This window comes from Marmota marmota, unplaced genomic scaffold (genome assembly GCF_001458135.2).
Source record: "Marmota marmota marmota unplaced genomic scaffold, marMar, whole genome shotgun sequence".
Taxonomy (NCBI): domain Eukaryota; kingdom Metazoa; phylum Chordata; class Mammalia; order Rodentia; family Sciuridae; genus Marmota; species Marmota marmota.
Genome location: NW_025999977.1, coordinates 49,783,204 through 49,804,409, shown reverse-complemented (window position 1 = coordinate 49,804,409; position 21,206 = coordinate 49,783,204). Strand labels below are relative to the sequence as shown.

At 34.5% G+C, this 21,206-nt stretch overlaps 1 protein-coding gene across 1 annotated transcript in view; it reads left to right on the top strand.

The window, feature by feature from the left end:
- Window positions 1–993: 993 nt before the first annotated feature.
- Ddx1 (DEAD-box helicase 1) overlaps window positions 994–21,206 on the top strand; it is a 32,926-nt gene continuing 12,713 nt past the window's right edge. The window contains exons 1-13 of the mRNA XM_015479958.2: window positions 994–1,152; window positions 1,417–1,480; window positions 2,397–2,426; window positions 3,151–3,247; window positions 5,167–5,214; window positions 9,269–9,352; window positions 9,562–9,645; window positions 10,173–10,249; window positions 10,813–10,885; window positions 13,180–13,256; window positions 13,357–13,471; window positions 14,203–14,341; window positions 19,343–19,403. Of these exons, the coding sequence (XP_015335444.1) occupies window positions 1,103–1,152; window positions 1,417–1,480; window positions 2,397–2,426; window positions 3,151–3,247; window positions 5,167–5,214; window positions 9,269–9,352; window positions 9,562–9,645; window positions 10,173–10,249; window positions 10,813–10,885; window positions 13,180–13,256; window positions 13,357–13,471; window positions 14,203–14,341; window positions 19,343–19,403 (999 nt within the window). The 5' untranslated portion in view covers window positions 994–1,102. The remainder of the gene's footprint in view (window positions 1,153–1,416; window positions 1,481–2,396; window positions 2,427–3,150; window positions 3,248–5,166; window positions 5,215–9,268; window positions 9,353–9,561; window positions 9,646–10,172; window positions 10,250–10,812; window positions 10,886–13,179; window positions 13,257–13,356; window positions 13,472–14,202; window positions 14,342–19,342; window positions 19,404–21,206) is intronic.

The window sequence follows — 21,206 nt, the reverse complement described above, 5'->3', positions numbered from 1 at the left end:
TTAAGACCATCACTTCCTTTTTTGAAGCAGTTTGTATTTTAAGAGCGAGAATATAACTGAACTCTAAAGTGGGTAATGCTTAGAAAGATTCTCCCTTTAGAGCTTAATTAGCTTCTCTATCTGAATTTTCCTGGGGAGATTTAAAGTTATGACAACCTTCTTTTTGAAAATGAAAAAAATATATATATTTTACGATTAGTTGTATGCTTTTTCGCAAACTGACAAGAATTACAAAATTTTTAAATTTTGTAATTTCTTGGGCTTGGTAAAGTTTAACTTTTATTCATTTTTATAGTGGTGTATACTTTTGTAATAATAGCAATAAAAGTGCTTTTTATAAATTCAGACTTAAAAATCCCTTCTCATATGGAAGGAAAATTGAAGTAATCCTTTTAAACTTGAGAAAGTTTACTAAAGAAATGATGAAGTGAGAAAACTTAATTGGGAATAGCTTGATCTATTCACTTTGGACTTGCCTTGGTGTAGAATTATTTAAATATATGCAGAGTTAAGATCAGAACTGATCATTTCCAGTTGCCCAAAAGTTGCCACCATTGTCAGCTCCCTCTTCAGTTAACCAGAATTTTGATTATGGCTGCCAATACATGTGGGCTGTTCATTTTTCTCAGATCCTTGAGGGTATTCAAATGGTATGGGAATAGGCAAGGTACCTAACTGCCATATCACTTAATGAAGCAACTGAGATGCTGGTTTAGAACCCTGACTGGCAGATTTTTCACTAGTCTTCTAGGAGGTAAACAGCACTGTGAGTACTATGTGCCAGATGCATTACATTATTATCACTAATCTTCCTGTATTCATACCTACAAGGTAAGTCATATAAGCCTCATTTTGTTGAAGAAAACAGATTATGGCTTTGCTCAAGGTCACTTACTAGTAACTAAAAGCTTGAATTTGAACTCAAGTGTGTCTCCAAAACTTGGACATTGGACATTTCTCAGCAGTTGCTATACTTGGTGGGTCTGATATCAATGAGCCATGCTTTAAAGTCTACCCAGTTCTGTGAAAGGAATCTTAAGAGCAATATGATTTATGATAAGTTTAGTTGTATGGATTTTAAAATTACTTTTTATTTTCAGAGATGGGTGTTATGCCTGAGATTGCACAAGCTGTGGAAGAGATGGATTGGCTGTAAGTACATAGAATCTAAATGCATGGTAACAAGGGTGTTTTATCATTTAAACATTTAGTGACTTTATCAAATATTTTTTTATTCTAGTTGTAAAGTGATACATGATTTTTCTGATGATTCTTTCAATTATGTCTCCTTTTTAACTTGGGCATATTTCTAGCTGAAAAAATTGGTAGCATTTACCAATAAAATGATTTAGTTAGCTTAGGTATGTGATGTTCTTTTTTTTTTTAACTAAATTTCTTCACTTGTGATTCTTTTAGCCTCCCAACTGATATCCAAGCTGAATCCATCCCATTGATCCTAGGAGGAGGTGATGTACTTATGGTATGTTTAAATATGATTGTAAAGGGGTGTATTTGTATTGTTTGTGTAGCCCGATTTAAGAATTCCATAGGCTTAAGAATGATTAATTAATTTTATTTATTTACCAACACTTATGATACATATGCCATCAAAGTATTGAGTAGAAGCTGTAGGGGTACAAGGGAAGAAAGATACAATCTTTGTTCTTGAAAAGTTTAAACCAAGTAGGGTTAGGAAGACGTGCAGAAGTAAATGTCATATGAGAGAGTGGGACACCTACTTAGGAGATGCATAGTACTACAGGGTTCAAGTGGAAGTCAATTTATCCTTTGGCTTGAGGGATCACAAGGGACTGTTTGGAGGAAGGGAAGATTGAAGAGAAAAGCTCCAAGAAAAACAGTAGGTGGGAGAAGGGAGGATGTGATCCTGGAGTAGTTCAGGTAGATGGGAGCATAAAATATATATTCCTGAGTGGGAGATGTAGCTTGGTAAAACAGGAAATAATATTGTGGGTTGGATTTTTTTGGACTTTTGCTCCAGTGTCTTGTTAAAGAATTTGGACATTTTTTGAAAGTGGAAAGTGTGTTAAATAGGTGTGGTACATTGTCAGAATTAGGTTTTTGAGAAGCCTGCTTTGGACGCAGATTATAGTATTGCTCTGTGGGGTTAGATACTATTAGGACATTGTCATAATAAGCAGATTAGAACAATGAGGGCTTCAGTTGGATTGGTGGCAATGGAAAGGAAAGGAAGAACAGATTCTTAAGGAATTGAATTAGCAATAGTTAAAGTTGTCTGGGGAAGTCTGGGTAATCTTGAAGTACTATGAAAATAAAGGCAGCTAGTTAAGTGTTAAAGAGTTCTACATGGTTTCATTTTAATTTCATCTATGTAATTGACAGTTTTACTGTAAATCAATTTTTTTCCCCCAATTCAGGCTGCAGAAACAGGAAGTGGAAAAACTGGTGTAAGTAATACATTTAAATTAACATTTCAGTTTAATTAAGAGCTGAATTTTAAAGTGTCTTTGAACCATAGTGTTATTTTGAAATATTTACTAAAACAACCACCTCCAAGGCTGGGATTGTGGCTCAGTGGTAGACTGCTTGCCTACCATGTATGATGCACTGGGTTTGATTCTCAGATAAATAAGTAAAATAAAGGTCCATCAGCAACTGAAAAAATATTAAACAAACCCCCAAACAACCATTTTCAAACTGTAAGCAATTGATGGCTTTCCATTGAGTAATGTCTTTGTTGTCAACAAACTGAACATCTACAAGAGTATGGCTTTAAGAATATAGATTTAAGCTTGTCTTGAGAAGAATTGTGGTATGTTTAGTGTTTACACTCATTTCAGAATTTTAATGCAGTGGCTTAGTGATAAAGAAATGATCTACAGTTGGCCTCCTCTACAGAAACTATTTGTCAGACTAGATGATACTTCTTAGTTTAGGTTTGTTCTGAAGGGCCTTACTGTTTATGTTTTGGGTTATCAGTTGCCTTCTGTTTTGTTCATTCAATAATTCCCTGTTATCTTACTGGTGTTTTGGGTTTGGGCAAATGAAATTAGAGCAGCAACCTGGAATGCATGTAATTATTCAATGTGTATGTATAACCTTTGTCATTCATATTGATTATTAACTTATTAATACCTGACACTAATAAAAAAAACTTTGTTTCTTTGATAGGCTTTCAGTATTCCAGTTATACAGATAGTTTATGAAACTCTGAAAGACCAACAAGAAGGGAAAAAAGGAAAAACAACAATTAAAACTGGTGCTTCGGGTAATTATTATAGATGGATGTTTTCTTTTGTGTAAATCATTAATTCTCAATCTGACATTTAGAAGTGCGAGGTTTGGTATGCCTTTTTATTACCAATACCTGCAGTGTGATATTGGAATTTGGTGCCCTGGAAAACAGGGATGCTAAGTGCCATTTAGAACCCACATAGTGAAATATTGTCCCTTCTAAAATAAGAACAGTGTTTTCTTTGAGAAAACACTGGAAGTTTGGAAATTACATTTAGTTATCGTCATGTCTTTTTTCTTTAACCTTTTAATTTTTTATGTCTAATATTAAAGATAAATTTTGCAAAGGAAATATTGAAGAAGGATTTTACAGATAATATATAAAGTAGAAACCCATGATGGTGGGAAAAGAAGTGTGCTTTTTTTTTTTTGAGGTTGGAAGGAAGGAACCCAGAGAGTTAAAATGTAAAGTATAAATTTTATAGTCAATTTTTTTCAGTTCTATTTCAGTTGGTTCTTTTAGAAAGTTTATGATTCTTTCTGTGCCATGAACAATCTTACTTTTATTTTACATTATGTTGCTTTTGTTAAATACTTTTTAAATTCTGTTTTATTTTAGTTAATCTGTGGTTTTGTTATAATTTAACAAAACTTATATTTCAAAGTCATTTGTGTCATATTACAAAATAGGATTGTGACAAAATAGCAAGCTTAAGTAGAGTGAATGGGCATATCACATTTTCTTTTTGCTTGTTTGAAAATAACAATGTTATATAGTTCATAGAATTCATTTATAATTGAATTGTGAAATAGAAAATGGGTATAACTATTTAGACTATTGGTTTATTATAAAATAGTTTCAGAATTTGTCATAACTGTATGTCATCTCTTATGTGAGATGATTATAAAAGAGAATTCTTCTAAAGCAGGACAATTAGAATGGTGATGGTTTGAAAAAAATCATGTCCTCTGAGAAATAAAAAAGATATCGAAACATGGAAAAGTACAAAAGGAGATGGGATAATTGTCAACTTGTGGAGGAGATCTGCAGAGAAAATAATTCTAGAAAGCAGGACCAGGACCAGTTAAAAATAATCTGTTTAACTTAAATACTTCCCAATACCTAGATTGAGCCAATGATGGGGGAGAGAACCTCCAGAAAGATAGTTCTCCATTATTCCAAGTATTTAAGCCAATGATGGAAATCTTTTTTTTAAGCTCTTGATGGACACAATATCTTTATTTTTATTTATTTTTATGTGGTGCTGAGTATAAACCGAGTGCCTCATGCATGCAAAGCAAGCGCCTCTACCACCGAACTACAACCCCAGCCCCATGATGGATATCTTTTAATCAGAAATGATCTAGAAAGGATTTCTACCTTGGGCAGGAAGTTGGACTAGAAAATAGGGTTCTCCTTAGCTATTATAATTCTTTATTCATAGACTATTAAAATATTTTAGAAAAGGAAAATTTCAATCACAAAAAACAAAAAATGTGTAACTTTTTAATATGATTGAATTAAGATAAAGGTCTTGCTTTTCCTTTAATAATAATAGAAGAATAATTATTAGACTCTAAAATACAGGCCAGTTATTGGTAATTATGATTGAAATCAGCATGCTTATTTACCTAAACTTCATTTTACCAACCATCTAAGTAGGAGTGAGGACAAAGGTCAAAGTCACCTAATAAAAAGTGCACTGAATCAAGTAAGAAAATAAGAATTTAATTCTAGATAAGCCAGAGATTACTATCTTTGACATGTTTTGATTTTCAACAAAAAAGCTCTAGCTTTAAATATATATTCTAAATAATGTGTGTGACCTTGAATCTAGAGGAATTAAGATATCATGTAAAATATAAAATATGTGCTTTGTTGTTTTTTTTTTTAATAGAGTATTTTTAATGTCATACATTTCTGGGTAACTTTTCTTATTGTTATTGGTTTAGTGCTCAACAAATGGCAAATGAATCCATATGACAGAGGATCTGCTTTTGGTAAGTAGACAGATTTTACCTGCTCCTCTGTAATTCAGAAACTTTCTTTTGAAATATATGTGGACTATTAAGAAAATTATGAAAAAGTCTAATAAATGATCTAATTTACCAGATATTGGAAAACAGTTACAATAATTAAGCAGTATAATACTGAAATAGGACTAGACAGCAGAATGTAATGGAAATAAATCTCAGTTAATATGCAAGGAAAAAATAGTGTTTCATTTCAGTGAGAAAAAAGGATTGATTCAGTGAAGCCTGCTGGCACAATTGATGATCCATCTGGAACAAGATAAAATTGACTTCAATTTATATCAGAATTAGAAATAAATTTCATATGTATTTAAGATTTAAATTGTGTGTGTGTGTGTGTGTGTAATCATATATAAGTGTAGAAAAATCACATACATAATTTACTGGTGAAACATTATTAACCCAAATAGGAATCTCAGAAATTATAAAAGAAAACATAGGTGTAGTTGTATAGTTTTTTTTTTAATGTGAAGAAGATATCATAAAAAGATAGTAGACAAGTAATAGATACAGAATACATGGAATATTGATGAAAAATGAGGAGTCATTATAAATTAATAAAGGTTCATTGTGTAGCTAGCAGATAAAGCTTTATCAATTTTGGTAAGAAAGACACAAGCAATAAGAAAAATCTGCCGAGGGATATAAAATTAACATCCATAAATCAATTACGTTCCTATACATTAGTAATGAATCAACTGAAAGAGAAATTAGGAAAACTATCCCATTCATAATAGTCTGAAATTGAATAAAATATTTGGGAATCTGTCTAACAAAAGAGGTGAAAGACCTCTACAATGAAAACTATAGAATACTCAAGAAGGAAATTGAAGAAGACTTGAGAAGATGGAAGGATCTCCCATGTTCTTGAGTAGGCAGATTTAATATTGTTAAAATGTCTATACTACCAAAAGCACTCTACAGATTTAATGCAGTTTCTATTAAAATTCCAATGACATTCTTCATAGACATAGAAAAAGCAGTTATGAAATTAATTGGAAAAATGAGGCCCAGAATAACCAAAGCAATCCTCAGCAAGAAAAGTGAAACAGGAGGCATCACAATACCAGAGCTACAGTAAGAAAAACGGCATGGTATTGGCACCAAAACAGACATGAAGACCAGTGCTTCAGAATAGAAAATACAGAGACAAACCCACATAAATACAGTATCTCATACTAGGCAAAGGTGCCGTAAACATACATTGGAGAAAAGATAGCTTCTTCAACAAATGGTGCTAGGAAAACTGGAAATCCATGTGTAGCAAAATGAAATTAAACCCCTATCTCTCACGCTACATAAAACTCAACTCAAAATGGATCAAGGACCTCCACATTAGACCTGCGCTATAAGAAAAAGTGAGTCCAAATCTCCATCATGTCGCATGAGGAACTGAATTCTTCAAAAAGACTCCTAAAGTGCAAGAAGTAAAATCAAGAATCAATAAATGGGATGGTATCAAACTACAAAGCTTTTTCACTGTAAAGGAAACAATTAAGAACATGAAGAGAGAGCCTATAGAATGGGAGAAAACCTTTGACACCTGTACGTAGAGCATTAATTTGCAGGATATATAAAGAACTCAAAAAACTTAACACCAAAACAATAAATAACCCAATCAGTAAGTGGACAAAGGAATTAAAAAGACACAGAAGAAGAAATACAGGCAATCAACAAATATATGAAAAAATGTTCAACATCTCTAGCAATTAGAGGAATGTAAATTAAAACTAAGCACTGAGATTTCATCTCCAGTCAGAATGGCAATCATCAAGAATTTAAGTAACAATGTTGGCAAGGATGTGGGGGAAAAGGCACACTCATACATTGCTGGTGGGACTGCAAATTGGTATCACCACTCTGGAAAGCAATATGGCGATTCCTCGGAAAACTTGGAATGGAACCACCATTTGACCCAGTTATCCCACTTCTTGGTTTATACCCAAAGGGCTTATAATCAGCATCTCACAGTGACATGGCCACATCAATATTTGTACTAGCTCAATTTACAATAGCTAAGTTATGGAACCAATCTAGGTGCCCTTCAACAGATGAATGGATAAAGAAAATGTGAATAAAGGGAGGGAATGGGGATGGATGGAATGGGAATAGGAAAGAGTAGAATGAATCTGACGTTACTTTCCTATGTTTATAACATGAATACACTACCAATGTAAATCCACATCCCATACAACCGAAAGAATGGAAAGTTATAGTTCACATATGTATAATATGTCAAAATACATTCTACTGTCATAACTAAAACCATAAAAAGTTAAAAAAGAAGTCTGCAGAAGATATTAATAGACAGCAAAGCAAAACATTCAAATGGTCAATGAATATTCAAATATCAGACGTTCAGGTAGTAGAGAAATGGAAATAAAATTCAAAAGGATGACTAACCTATGAATTATTGTGTCTGGAAAGCAGTATGGCCTTACCTACAAAAATTAAAGATATATATTTTTTTATTCTCATTAGAATAAAAGTACTGTTATGCAAACATAACTGTATAAAGCGTATAAAGCTGTTTGTTGAATCACTATTTGTAATGGGAAGAAAACTGAAAACCTGTCAACAAAGTAAATGCTATTGCTAGGAGAACAGTTATCAAATATTAGGACTATTGTGCAACCATTACAAAGAATGAGTCAGAATCTCGAGTAGGGGAGTGTTCATCTGCTGTTGATGACCATGAAAAGCAGGATGCAAGAAATATAAGATGGACATGATGAGGAATCATGCCCAAACAGCCCACCCCCAAAACCAAAAACTGCTAATTTTTATCACACACCATTTATATAAAATTTTGTATCTGTATGTTACATAAAAAATTTTAAGGGCTGGGGTTGTGGCTCAGTGGTAGAGCACTTGCCTAGCACGTGTGAGGCACTGGGTACAAGTCTCAGCATCACATAAAAATAAATAAATAAAGGTCCATTGACAACTTAAAAAAAAATTTTTAAATATAAAAATTTTAAGGATATATATATATATATATCATTGCTAGAGAACTTTTTTAAAAGTTTAGAGTTTTGTATAACTCATTATCGTATCATGAGTAAGAATTTGTACTTTGAATAAGTAAGAAATGTGATGAAGTGGTTTCTTAAAAATTTGTTCTCCAGCAGCTGGGCATGGTGGCACATGCCTGTAATCCCATCAGCTTGTGAGGCTGAGGCAGGAGGATTGCAAGTTCAAAGCCAGCCTCAGCAACTTAGCAAGGCCCTGTCTCAAAATTTAAAAAAGAAAAATAAAAAGGTTTGGGGTTGTGGCTCAGTGTTAAGTGCCCTGGGTTCAATCTCTAATACAAAAAGAAAAAAATATATATTTGTTCTACATTCAGGTACTGAATATGAGTTGCTGACAAGAACCAGAGTAGAAGCTAATTTTCTTTCTAGTATAGACAAAAACTAAATTTTTGCTTGACTTCAGTAAGCACTTACTATGTGGACGTCACAGTGACCAACTGTGGTATATAACATAGAGCCTTATCTTTTATTAGATAGATATTTTAGCGTAATATACATGTTTATATGCTATTTCCTACTTTCCCACTATGACTTCTGGGTCCATTATCTTTTAATATAGTGACCACTTAAGTTTAATGTCAGCATAAAATCAGGGCTAGAAATGATGGATGGGTACTGCATGATGCTTGAGTGCCAGTTTCTTTAAAGGACTGTAGAGAATGGTTGCCTAAACACATCTGCTGGTGATGCAAGTCAGGTTAGGGCCTGTCGATTCCTTTCTAGATGTGTTGCTCTGAAATCTTTTCCTCTTTGTAACAGATGACAGTGTAGAATCTAGCCCTCAACATAGCCAAGGATATCTGGGTGATGAGTAAGGGCAGTTAGTTTTAGGGAAAGTCCTGCTATCACCCAGGAATCAGCAAGTCTCAATTTTCTGGAAAATTGTAATAAGTGAAGGAATTATTCGTCAAACTTAAGATATTTATTTCACAATGCATGATTTATAAAGCTTGTACTAATATGTTTTTGTGTTTTTTTCTCAAATCCAGCAATTGGGTCAGATGGTCTTTGTTGTCAAAGTAGAGAAGTGAAGGAATGGCACGGATGCAGAGCTACTAAAGGATTAATGAAAGGTATGCGAATGGCATTTTTACTTGTATAACCCTTTGAAACTCTGTCACTGCATGAATTTCCCTAAAGTTACTTTAAATCAAGGATCTGAGATTTTTAATTGTAAAAAATGACTTTGAATTCTTCATTTGGTACATACACATTATTGTTATGTAGTACATGAGTCATATATGTGATTTACATAAATCTAAAAAGTTTTTTGCCTTTATAGGGAAACATTACTATGAAGTCTCCTGTCATGACCAGGGATTGTGCAGAGTTGGGTGGTCTACCATGCAGGCCTCCCTAGATCTAGGTAAGTGTCCCTAAAGTAAATGAATTGGTTGAGTTATTCATGGATTGTTAACATTTTGTTATTTTGGGGGAACAAAATAATAGACTTAACTATAAAAGGTTTATATTTTAAAGTCCTAGAAATAGAATTTATGTGTACTTCACTCTGTTGCAAGAAAGATTTGAACTAAATAATTCACATAGCAGTACAAAATTAGGGGAAGTAAGATTAAGAATATGATTGGAGTCGGGGTGAAGTTAATATGCATGAATACATCCACACAGTACTGCTTAGATGCTCCACATTCTTGTAAAATTGTGCCTGAATTTCTTAGTGGCCAGAGCGAAGTGGGATGGAATGGTGCATATGTCTGTCATGTCCAGTGGTCTCCACAGGCTAAGAGTGCTTCAGTTGTTCCCCAAATTCGGAAATTTGAGGGAAGAATTTCCTATGGTTTGTTGAAATGAAGATATAAGATTAATTCTTTAACAGGGCTTTTGATTTCCTACTTACTCTTTCTACATACTTAAGCTACTTTTTAAATCTAGGTACAGACAAGTTTGGATTTGGCTTTGGTGGAACAGGAAAGAAATCCCATAACAAACAGTTTGATAATTATGGAGAGGTAAGTAAGCTATGCTGTTATTGATTTAAACATAGTATTAATGAGTTTTGTTGCATGCTTGATCAGTTGTAACTGAGGGTATAAAAATGATTCTCAAACTCAAGTGGATTTTCTATGTATTTTCCACAGAAATTTCAGATGTGGATTTCAATGAAGATATATTATAAAACTAGATAAATATGTAGTAATTATAATTTTTCTTTCATGCCATTTATTAACCCCTCCAAAATATATTACATAATTTCCTCTTTTTACCCATTCTGGTTTTGGCTTTGGCTCTTATATTGTTCCCATTTCTTAGTTTTAGTTACATTGATTCTAAATATAGTTGTTCTGGTGATCTTAATGTTAATGAGCCTAAATATGTTGATTCTAAAAAGGCTGTCAGGTGAGTCTGCCATTATATGTGTGTAATTCTTTAATAGACATTTTTTAATACCTATGTTACCATGTAGAGGTTATTTTGAAACACTAACAGGCTTTTGATACAGCTATATTTGAACTTTTAATGTCATTTAAGATATTGCTTTCTATTAATAACACTTCACTTTCTGGGTTTCTAGGAATTCACTATGCATGACACCATTGGATGTTACCTAGATATAGATAAAGGACATGTCAAATTCTCCAAAAATGGTAAGCTCTCTGTGGATTTTATTAGCAAAAAGTTATAATTCAATATTGTGAGGGTTTTTTTTTTTTTTTTTTTTTTTTTGCCTTAATCTTCTTACCCTGTATTTCAATTCTCTGTCTCTTCCACCCTGTCTTTAATTTGAACAAATATTTATTGAATATGTGCTATGTGTCAGGTCCCCTGGTAAGGGCTGGAGATAACTGGAGAAAATGGAGTAGACAGACAAGGTTATGTCAGTGGAACTTGCATGTTAGTGAGTAGAGGCAGAGATGTAAGTACTAAGTTAGGTGGTAACAATTCTACGAGGGGGACTATAAAATAGGGAAAAGAAGTAGACAGTGGTAGCAGTCTGAAGATGTGTGCTTTTCTACAGGGTTGTCAGAGAAGGTTTTGCTGATGATGTGACATAAGTAGAAGCCAGAGTAGGGTGATGGGCTCTGCAGATAAATTTTTTTTTTCATTTTCTTGAAAATGCATAATTTCATTCTTCTTTTTTTCCCATATTTTTTAGGTTTTAATTTGTTATATATGACAGCAGAATGCATTACAATTCATAGAGCATAATTTTTCATATCTCTGGTTGTACACAAAGAAAAGTCACAGCATTTGTGTCTTTATACATGTACTTAGGGTAATGATGTCCATCTCATTCCACCATCTTTCCTACCCCCATACCCCCCTTCCTTCCTCTCCCTTCCCTTTTCCCTTTTCCCCTTTGCCCTATCTAGAGTTCAGCTAATCCTCCATGTCCTCCTTCCACCACCATGACAATATGTATCAGCAACCTTAAATCAGAGAAAACGTTTGGTATTTGGTTTTTTGGGATCGGCTAACTTCACTTAGAATTATGCTCTCTAGTTCCATCCATTACCTGCAGATGCCATGATTTTATTCTCTCTTAATGCTGAATAATATTCCATTGGGGGGTGTGTGTGTGTGTGTGTGTGTATCAATCACATTTTCTTTATCCATTCATCTACTACAGGGCCTCTAGGTTGGTTTCACAGTTTAGCTATTGTGAATTGTGCTACCATAAACATTTATGTGGCTGTGTCACTGTAGTATGCTGTTTTTAAGTCCTTTGGGTATAAACTGAGGGGATAGCTGGGTCAAATGGTGGTTCTATTCCCAGTTTTCTAAGAATTCTCCATGCTGCTTTTTATATTGGCTGCACCAATTTGCAGTTCCACCCGCAATGTACGAGTGTGCCTTTTTCCCCACATCCTTGCCAACACTTGGTTTTTGTATTCATAATAGCTGCCATTCTTCAGATAATCTTATAAGAGCATTTTAGGTAGAGGAAGCAGACCTGAAGACCTTGAGGTGGAGTGTGCATGAGGGACCTTAGAGTGAGGAGACCAATGTGTCTGAGCTTGCAGGAGGTGGTAGAATAGTGAGGGAGGCTATAATACAAACTTTGCTTTTTATTTTGAGTGAGAACTTTACTATGGTTTTAGGCATAGGAATGGCATCATCTTTCTTTAGTTTAACAGTGTTCTTGCTTCTGTGTTGAAAACAGACTGGGGGATGAGGAGTGGGTTGAGATCACCTAGGGAATAAGGGGAGATAAAGAACAGAAGAGATCTGAGGCCTGGGTTCCTGTGGCTAGAGGTATGTATACTAAGGAGAATCCAGCAGAGAGTGAGGAGAGGAAAACCTGGAGGAGCAGAACCAGGGAACCGAGGGTCTTAGGGTCCAGGTGAAGAAAGTGTTTTAAGGAGGAGGGAGCAGTCAGGGTTGGGTCCAGTGCTGCTCAGGGGTCTTGTCTAGAAAGATATGAGGAGTGAGAATTAACTGCTGGATTTGGCAAGTGGGGCACATCAATGCTCTTGACAGTTGTTTTAGATGAGCAAGAAAATAGGTGATGGAGTAGTTGAGCTGATTGGGAGTCAGATCGATAGAAAATGGAAGAAAAGGAAGTGAATATACTAAAAAAAAAAAAAAAAAAAAAAAAATGGAAACCCGAAAGTTTTACTTCTAAAAAGAGAAGGAAAAAGGAAGATAAATAAAGTGGAAATGGGCTCGAGGGAGATTTGCTTGTGTTCTAATGTGGAGTATGTTTGTATGCTAAGGAATGTCTAGTGGCAGTGGTCTTATGTAGGGGTAGGGAAGAGACAGTTTAGGAGTAAAGGAGAAAAGCGAAGAGGTTGGCCTGAGGCAGCACAATTTATCCAGGGGTTCCAGGGGGGAAGCATTAATGCAGACACATTTGTAGATTTGATGGTGTGAATATGTGGAAGTTCTTTTCTCATTATTTCATTTTCTGTTTTTTTGTTTTTTAATTTTTTTTCTTAAGGGAAAGATCTTGGTCTGGCATTTGAAGTACCACCACATATGAAAAACCAAGCCCTCTTTCCTGCTTGTGTTTTGAAGGTAATTATTTAGGAAAATTTTGGTATAATTATAATCTGCTTGATATTCATTATTTTGTATTAGGTTAATTTTTAAAATTTTGTCCTTTATTCAATGCTAGAATGCTGAACTAAAATTTAACTTTGGTGAAGAAGAATTTAAGTTTCCACCAAAAGATGGTTTTGTTGCTCTTTCCAAGGCACCGGATAGTTACGTTGTCAAATCACAGCACACAGGTATTGCATCTGCGTGGGTAAGATTTTCTAGATTGGGGCATTAGTGAAAACTCCAGTAAGTAGGGTTTCTCATAGTGAGTCCCATATCCCTTTCTTTCTGTTTACTCTTTCTTTTCTATTTACTCTGTAAAATTCAATTTTAAAACCTAATTCATAAACTCTAGTTTCAGTTTAGGCATTTAGGGCATCTCAGTTATGGTGGTAAATGACAGCTAACATGTGTGGGTTGTGCCATGGTAGAATGTTAAGTGCTTTACATGGGCTATTTGATCTTCACAACAATTCTATAATGTAAAAGTTGTTCCATTTTATGGACAAAGAGCCTGAGGAATAGGGACTTCAAGTAACTTGCCCAAGGTGCCAGGGCAAATAAGTAGTAGAACTAAATTCAAATCCAAGCAATCTGGCTTCAAAGCTTATGCTTTTACCCATTGTATTGTAATATGTTTTATTTATTTAAATTAAGAACATTCCCTAGCTAGTTTATCACAAAACAAATAAGTCATTTCACAGACAAATCAATTACCATCATTGCAAGTAGGTTTAATTTAAAGAAGCCTTATTTCATTTTAGGAATTTTAGCCTTATCGTATCTTGTTTTACTTTCACCTATACTTTTTGATAATTATTATTAAAAATTTTGATGCTGGAATGCTCATCCTCATATTTTACAAATAATGGTATTTTTAGGCATGATTTAAAAGTGTTCTAATACTTTTTATTCTCCTAAGGTAATGCGCAGGTGACACAAACAAAGTTTCTCCCCAATGCTCCAAAAGCTCTCATCGTTGAACCCTCTCGTGAATTAGCTGAACAAACTTTGAATAATGTCAAGCAGTTTAAGAAATATGTTGATAATCCTAAATTAAGGTAAGTTTTCCTTTTATACTCAACTGCCTGTTATCTTTAGATTTGAAGTGTTTTGGAAGAAGAGTAAAGTAGAATAAAAAGAGGTATATATACATAGTATACGTGTGAGTATATAAGTATACTTTGACATACAATAACAATGTTTGCATATAAAACTTCATACATTTGGTAAGTAATGGGTTTGATTTTTCGTGGTTAATCAAACAATGTTAGAGTGAAAATTAACTTTTTTAAAGGGAGCATTTCATTTACTGTTAGATTAATTTTATCCCTTCATCTGCATGGAAAGTTACTGCTATGTTTCTAGCATGTTTTTGAACTTCTTTCCCATGGTGGTGACTCATTTCTGTTGGGCATTCAGACACAGAGCTCTTTCTGCCATTGGAAGAAGGCCATAAGCTAAGTGATCTCGTGGAATTTCTCGCTCAGTAGCAATCCCTTTACTCCTAAGAAAGGCATAGCATATAAGTAGATTACTCTCTTATGTTAATTTAACACTTGCTTTTTGTTAATCTTAAGAAAGGCATAGCATATAAGTAGACTACTCTGTATGTTAATTTGACACTTGCTTTTTGTTAATTTTTCTTTTAATTAATTTTTCTTGAAACAATCCATACCATAAAATTCACCATTTAAAAGTGTACAATTTAAGAGTTTTTAGTACTTTCACAGGATTGTACAACCATCACCACTATCTGAAGTCCAGAAACTGAATTTTTTGACATCACAGGGTTCTGACTTTTTAATAGTGGATTTTTTTTTTTTTTTTTTTTTTTAATGGGTGGAGGGCGTTACCAGGGATTGAACTCAGGGGCACTTGGTCATTGAACCACATCCCCAGCCCTATTTTTTATTTTATTTAGAGACAGGGTCTCAATGAGTAGCTTAGTGCTTCGCCATTGCTGGGGCTGGCTTTGAACTTGAGATCCTCCTGTTCAGCCTCCTGAGCCGCTGGGATTTAATAGTGTACTTATTGATGAGTTAAGCAAACTTATTGGGATAAATTACATCTGTAACAATAATTCCTAATTTTGGTTTGAGGATTATTACTCATTTGGGAAATATTCAGATATCTACTTTGTGTGAAGTCTTAGGCTAGGGACTAAGGATACAACAAGGAGAATTAATCTGTGCTTTCAGAGAACTAAGTGTGGAGCTGTGGGGTAGTGTGGAGGGAAAACAAAAAGTGAGTTTGGTAAATGCTTGAGCGTGTGTGAGGGAAAGCCACCCGAGGAGCACACGCGGCCAGGGCGACTGCTCAGTATGAGACTCAGAGACCTCTTCCTGCGAGTATTTTTGTAAGACTATAAAATACCAGTTGACTTGATTTTATGCTGTTGTTATGTATAAGATATTATGCCTGTGAACAAAGGCTGGGAGGGAAGAAGAATAAAAACAATTCACTGGTGAAGTTGTTAAACTTGTGGGTTACCCATTTGGTACTCAACACAAATGAACCTTTTCCTTCTTTTAAAACCCAGCAGAGATCCTGATGTTTCCAGGAAGCCCTCCTGTTATCCCAGCCCAGTCCTCTCTCCCTGCTCCTGTGTGACAGGCAGCGTCTGCCTCGCTTTCCTCCTATGTGCTGTCATGTGTCGGTGTTCCTTGTTTTAAATGTAAAAAACTTTCCTGTTCCTCAGTTTTGCTCTCCTCAAGGCAGTGGTCCTTTTATATTCTTCAACTCTGCAGTGCTGTTCATAAAAGCATACATTGTTGTGTTTGTGTGTATTTAACTTCCGTGAAGTTTATAAGATAAATACATCAGATTATGAAGGAGGACTTACGTATCGTGGGGCAAGAAATGATAGCTTTAGGATAATAGTTGAAAACAGGAACTTGGGGGCTCACATACGAATTTATTGGTTCCATCCCCTGGCAGTAATGAATCAGAATTTCTAGGGACTAGGAATTAGAGCTGTTTTTTTTTTTTTTTTTTTTAAAGAAAAAAGTGCTTCCAGGTGATTTTTAGGTAGCCAGTCTGCTTTTGGGCATTGCTGGGTTTAGGAAGCATAATGGCTCTGGTGTGATAGTGTTTAAGGAATGTGGCAAGATGGGTTAGGAATTATTTATTTTGTAATGCTTTTTTTTTTTACTTTTATTTATTTATTTATTTTTATGTGCTGCTGAGGATTGAACCCAGGGCCTCACATATGCTAGTCAAGTGCTCTACCACTGAGCTACAACCCCAGACCTTGTTCTGCTTTATGGTAGATTTTGTGATCTATGTTGCTTAAAATAAAGGTAGGCATCCATAAAGCTGATTTTAAAAAAAATTTCTTTTTAGTTGTAGATGGACACAATACTTTTATTTTGTTTGTTTTTTGTGGTGCAGAGGATTGAACCCAGTGCCTCATGTGTGCTAAGCAAGCACTGTCCCACTGAGCTATACCCCTAGCCCACATAAAGCTGATTAATTTTTAATTAGTCATATGATTATAAAACTCATTGCCGAAGCATTCGTTTTCTTAGTGTTTTCCAGTGTTTTAAAAATGAGTATTCAAAACAATAAAATTAATAAAAGAAGATACTTCTGATTGAAAGTTATATAGTTAGCTGGGCGTGGTAGTACACCCCTGTAATAATACCAGCAACTTAGGAGGCTGAGGCAGGAGGATTACAAGTTCGAGGCCAGCCTAAGAATCTTAGTGGGGCCCTCAGCAAGGCACTGTCTCAAAATCACAAATGAAGCTGGGCGTGGTGGCATATGCCTGTAATCCAGTGGCTCCAGAGGCTGAGGCAGGAAGATCACAAGTTCATAGCCAGCCTCAGCTACTTAGGCCCTAAGCAGCTTAGTGAGACCCTGTCTGAAAATTAAAAAAAAAAAAAAAAAACGGTTGGAGGTGAGGCTCAGTGGTTAAGTCCTCTGGGTTTAATCCCTGGTACCAAATAAATAAATAAATTAGGTGCAGAATGTGCTTATTGGCCATTTGTATATTTTGAAGAAATATATGTTCAAATCTTGTCCATTTTTAAATTGGGTTGTCTTTATATTGTTGATTTGTAGGACTTCTTTATATATTTTGATATTTTATTCAGTGGTAAAGAAAAAGAAACTTACGTGGCTGCCTCAGGAAGTAATTTTGTCTGCTCTTTATTAAATGATAATTTTTTTTAACTAGCTATTTTGAGATATAGTTCACATTTATAATTCACTCTTTAAAATGTAAGTTTGTTTTTAGTTTTGACTATATTCACAGACTTGACTGTAATCACTCCCCTGTAACTAATTTTAGGCCATTTTCATCATTCCCAAGAGACACTCTTTGCCCATTGGCAGTCAGTCCCATTTTCCCCTAACTCTCCCATCCCTAGACAATGACAAAGACAGTTTTCTCTCTTTGTAGACTTGCCTGTTTTAGACATTTTGTATACATGGAATTGTCTGTTCTTTTGTGGTTGGCTTTTTTCACTTAGTATAATATTTCAGGGGTCTTCCCTGTGGCAGCATGTATCAGTACGTCATTTTATTGCGGAAAATACTATCAAAGTATCTATTCCAAAGGTGTGGAAGATCCATACTTTGGTTTATCCATTCGTTAGTTGGTAGGCATTTGGACCGTTCGTGACTGTTGGGTTTGGGCTACTATGCTATAAGCATTCATGCACAAGTTTTTGTGTGGACATGTTCTCATTTCCCCTGGATATATAGTCAGGAGTGGAATTGCTAGGTCATGTGGTTAGGAATCAGCATTCTAAAGTGGCTGTCCCACTTTTGTTCTAATAGCAATAAATGAGGGTTCTAGTTTCTCTACATCTTCAGCAACATATGGGGTCTATGTTTTTTTTTTGTTTTTTTTTTAAATTTTTAATTGTTGGTTGTTCAAAACATTACAAATTTCTTGACATATCATATTCCACACTTTGATTCAAGTGGGTGGGGTCTATGTTTTTGAGTGTATTTATCCTAGTGAGCAAAAATGTTGTCTTCCTTTGGTTTTTACTTGCTCTATCATTATAATTAATAATATTGCACATTATTCATGTGTTTATTGCCCATTTGAATTTTTTGAGAGAAATATATATTCAAATCTCGTCCATTTTTAAATTGGGTTGTCTTTATATTGTTGTGTTGTAGGAGTTCTTTATATAGTTTGGTATTTTATTCAGTATGTTAGATACATGATTTGCAACTATTGTCTCCCTTTCTGTGAGTTGTCATTTTCCTCTCTTGATAGTATCCTTTGAAGTTATTAATTTTTCTGAAGTCTAATTTTTGATTTTCTTTTTGTCACTGTTTTGGTGTTTATATGTAAGATAGTGTTTGTCTAAACCAAGGTCATGAAAATTTGCTCTTGTGTTTTCTATGAATCTTATAATTTTAGGTTCTACTTTTGATCTCTGATCCATTCTGAGATAATTTTTGTGTATGGTATGAAGGAGGGATTTATGTTTATTTAGTCTTTTGCATGTGCCCTTTTGTTGAAATGAGAAAAATTTAAACAGCACAAAAGAATATATATGTATTTTTTTATTTTTATGTGGTGCTGAGGATTGAACCCAGTGCCTCACACCTGCTAGGCAAGAGCTTTACCACTGAGCTACAACCGCAGCCCACAAAATACTATTTTATAAAAGTTAGTCGTCTTTCACTTCATGCTTGATCTGTAGTTATCCTTACTAGCGGCAAGCTTTTAAAATGGGTTTTTATCTCTTCTTTCAGAAACATTTTCCACATGTAAGAAGTGCACATGTGTGTATATATAGAAAAAGGTCGTAGAAACCACGTTAGAGAAGCTTGAGTCACTCCAATGTAGAAGGATATGGAGATGGGGACCAGTTTTTCTGTGTTCTTTCACACATACTCATCAGTTGCTTTATTGTGCCTTAGCATTGTGTATGGCTACCAGAAAGGAAGTGCTTTGCTTCTGACCTTATCAGTACTTACTTTATGGTAGATTCTTTTTTTTAATGACTTATTCCCACCAAAAAGAAACAGGTACAAATCAGTGTAAAGTAGACTTTAATGTTCTTTCTACATTATCATTTTGATATTTATTTCAGGGAGCTTCTGATAATTGGAGGTGTTGCAGCACGGGATCAGCTCTCTGTTTTGGATAATGGGGTGAGTTGTGCATATGTATGTATAGAGAGAAAAAGGTCAATAGAAATCAGGTTACAGAAGCTCGAACCATCCTAATTTTTAAAAAGTAGCATTATGTGTTGTCATTTGGCAATATAGGGCAATTTTTTGTTTTCAGGAAAAATCAAATGAGGTTGGAATTAGTACAAGGTCAAAAGAATGTATTTGTTCAAAGACATCTTGCAGGTAGAAGTATACAGAGCAGTCAGTAGTCTCTTCTAAATCCTTTGTTCACAATCCAACATACTTTTTTTTTTTTTATTTGCCCTTTGAACACCTGACAATTTCCATCTAACTTTTATTAATTAAGAGTCACTCTTTTTTGGGATAATGGGGAAAAAGAACTGTAGTTGAAGATAAAAATGCTAATAAGGTAGATTGCAGAGAAGAGTAGAAGGTTTTGCAGTGACCCTTGGGAAGGATAAATAATGTTAAGACAGTCTATAGTGGTTCCATTGAGGAGAGAAGTGAGTTCATCTATGTAGAAGGCTGTGCTTAGGCATGTCATTTTGAAGTACAAAACTAAGATTGTGTGATGATCCCTAGTAGTATGGAAGAAGTTTGGAAAATTCTTAACTGCTGGTCAATTTTATGAAGGTTAGTATTTTATATATACACCCACATATAATATTGAAACAACTTTTTTTCTTACTAATTTTCCTTTCCAAATATTTAATAATGTAACTTAAACCATCTGATACTATTTCATGACAGGTATGTTACCCTCCAATTCCACTGGTGCCCCTGTCAAACTAAATTTGATACTGAATAGACTTAGATTTGACCTGGTATGGTATATTAAGAGCAAGGAAACATATTCTTATACTTATTAGTACTATTCTGAATAGTATTGCTTTGATATATTTTTATTTAGTGTTATATTTTACTTTAGAGGTTTGTAATACAAATTTAATAGGCTTATTAGTTTTAATTTCTTTTAACCCAAACCTAATTTTTTCACAAGATAACTAAATTTCTCATCTCCTGTTTTCTAGCTGCAGAACTTTGAGGGAATTAGATCTGCTTTCATTAGACTTATTTCAAAATTAGATACTAACTGAAGCCAATAGCAAAGTAAAAGCAGAGTTATTCCCTGGCTTTCTTGGCAGAATTTGATTTTATTCTACTTCTTAGGGAATCTGATATGTTCTCCTTCTGCTCTTCTTCCATTGTACATTTTCTATGTTATTTTTCCCCATCCCTCTTTTGGGTCCTATGTTGGGGTACAAGTCAGTTTTGGAGTTACAGAGTAGAATTATTTTAGTTTGTAACTTTTAAAGTTGATATATTGTGTACCATGTGCAGTTGAGGCCACATGGAGTGATTAGTGCTATTGTACAAGTCAAATATTTCTTTCAGACTTTTTTTTTTAAACCTGTGGTTGTTTGTATCTGTTTCTGGTCCACTTTACCTGCTGAAATCAAGGAGGGTGGAAACTGAATGGTTCAGTCCTGTACTAAGGAGATGTTACGCACAGTGCCCGAATGCTGTTTTGTTCGCTGCTACGTACAGACCTCTCATTATGCTTGGCACATAGTAGGTTCTTAATACATTGAACAGATTTTATTTTCACATTTTCAGATAACATTCTCAAAGTTGCTTCTCATTATCATTATAAATGAAATAATGGTTCATAAATATCCATTTCATTTTTCATGAGAACATAAGTTCCTCATACTAGATTGCTGAAGTCCCTTCAGGATGGTGCTCTGTTTGTCAAGGGGTGAGATATTGAAGCAGTGGGACTGGAGGAATAACTTGGTTAGGAGAAAGCTATGTTTTTAT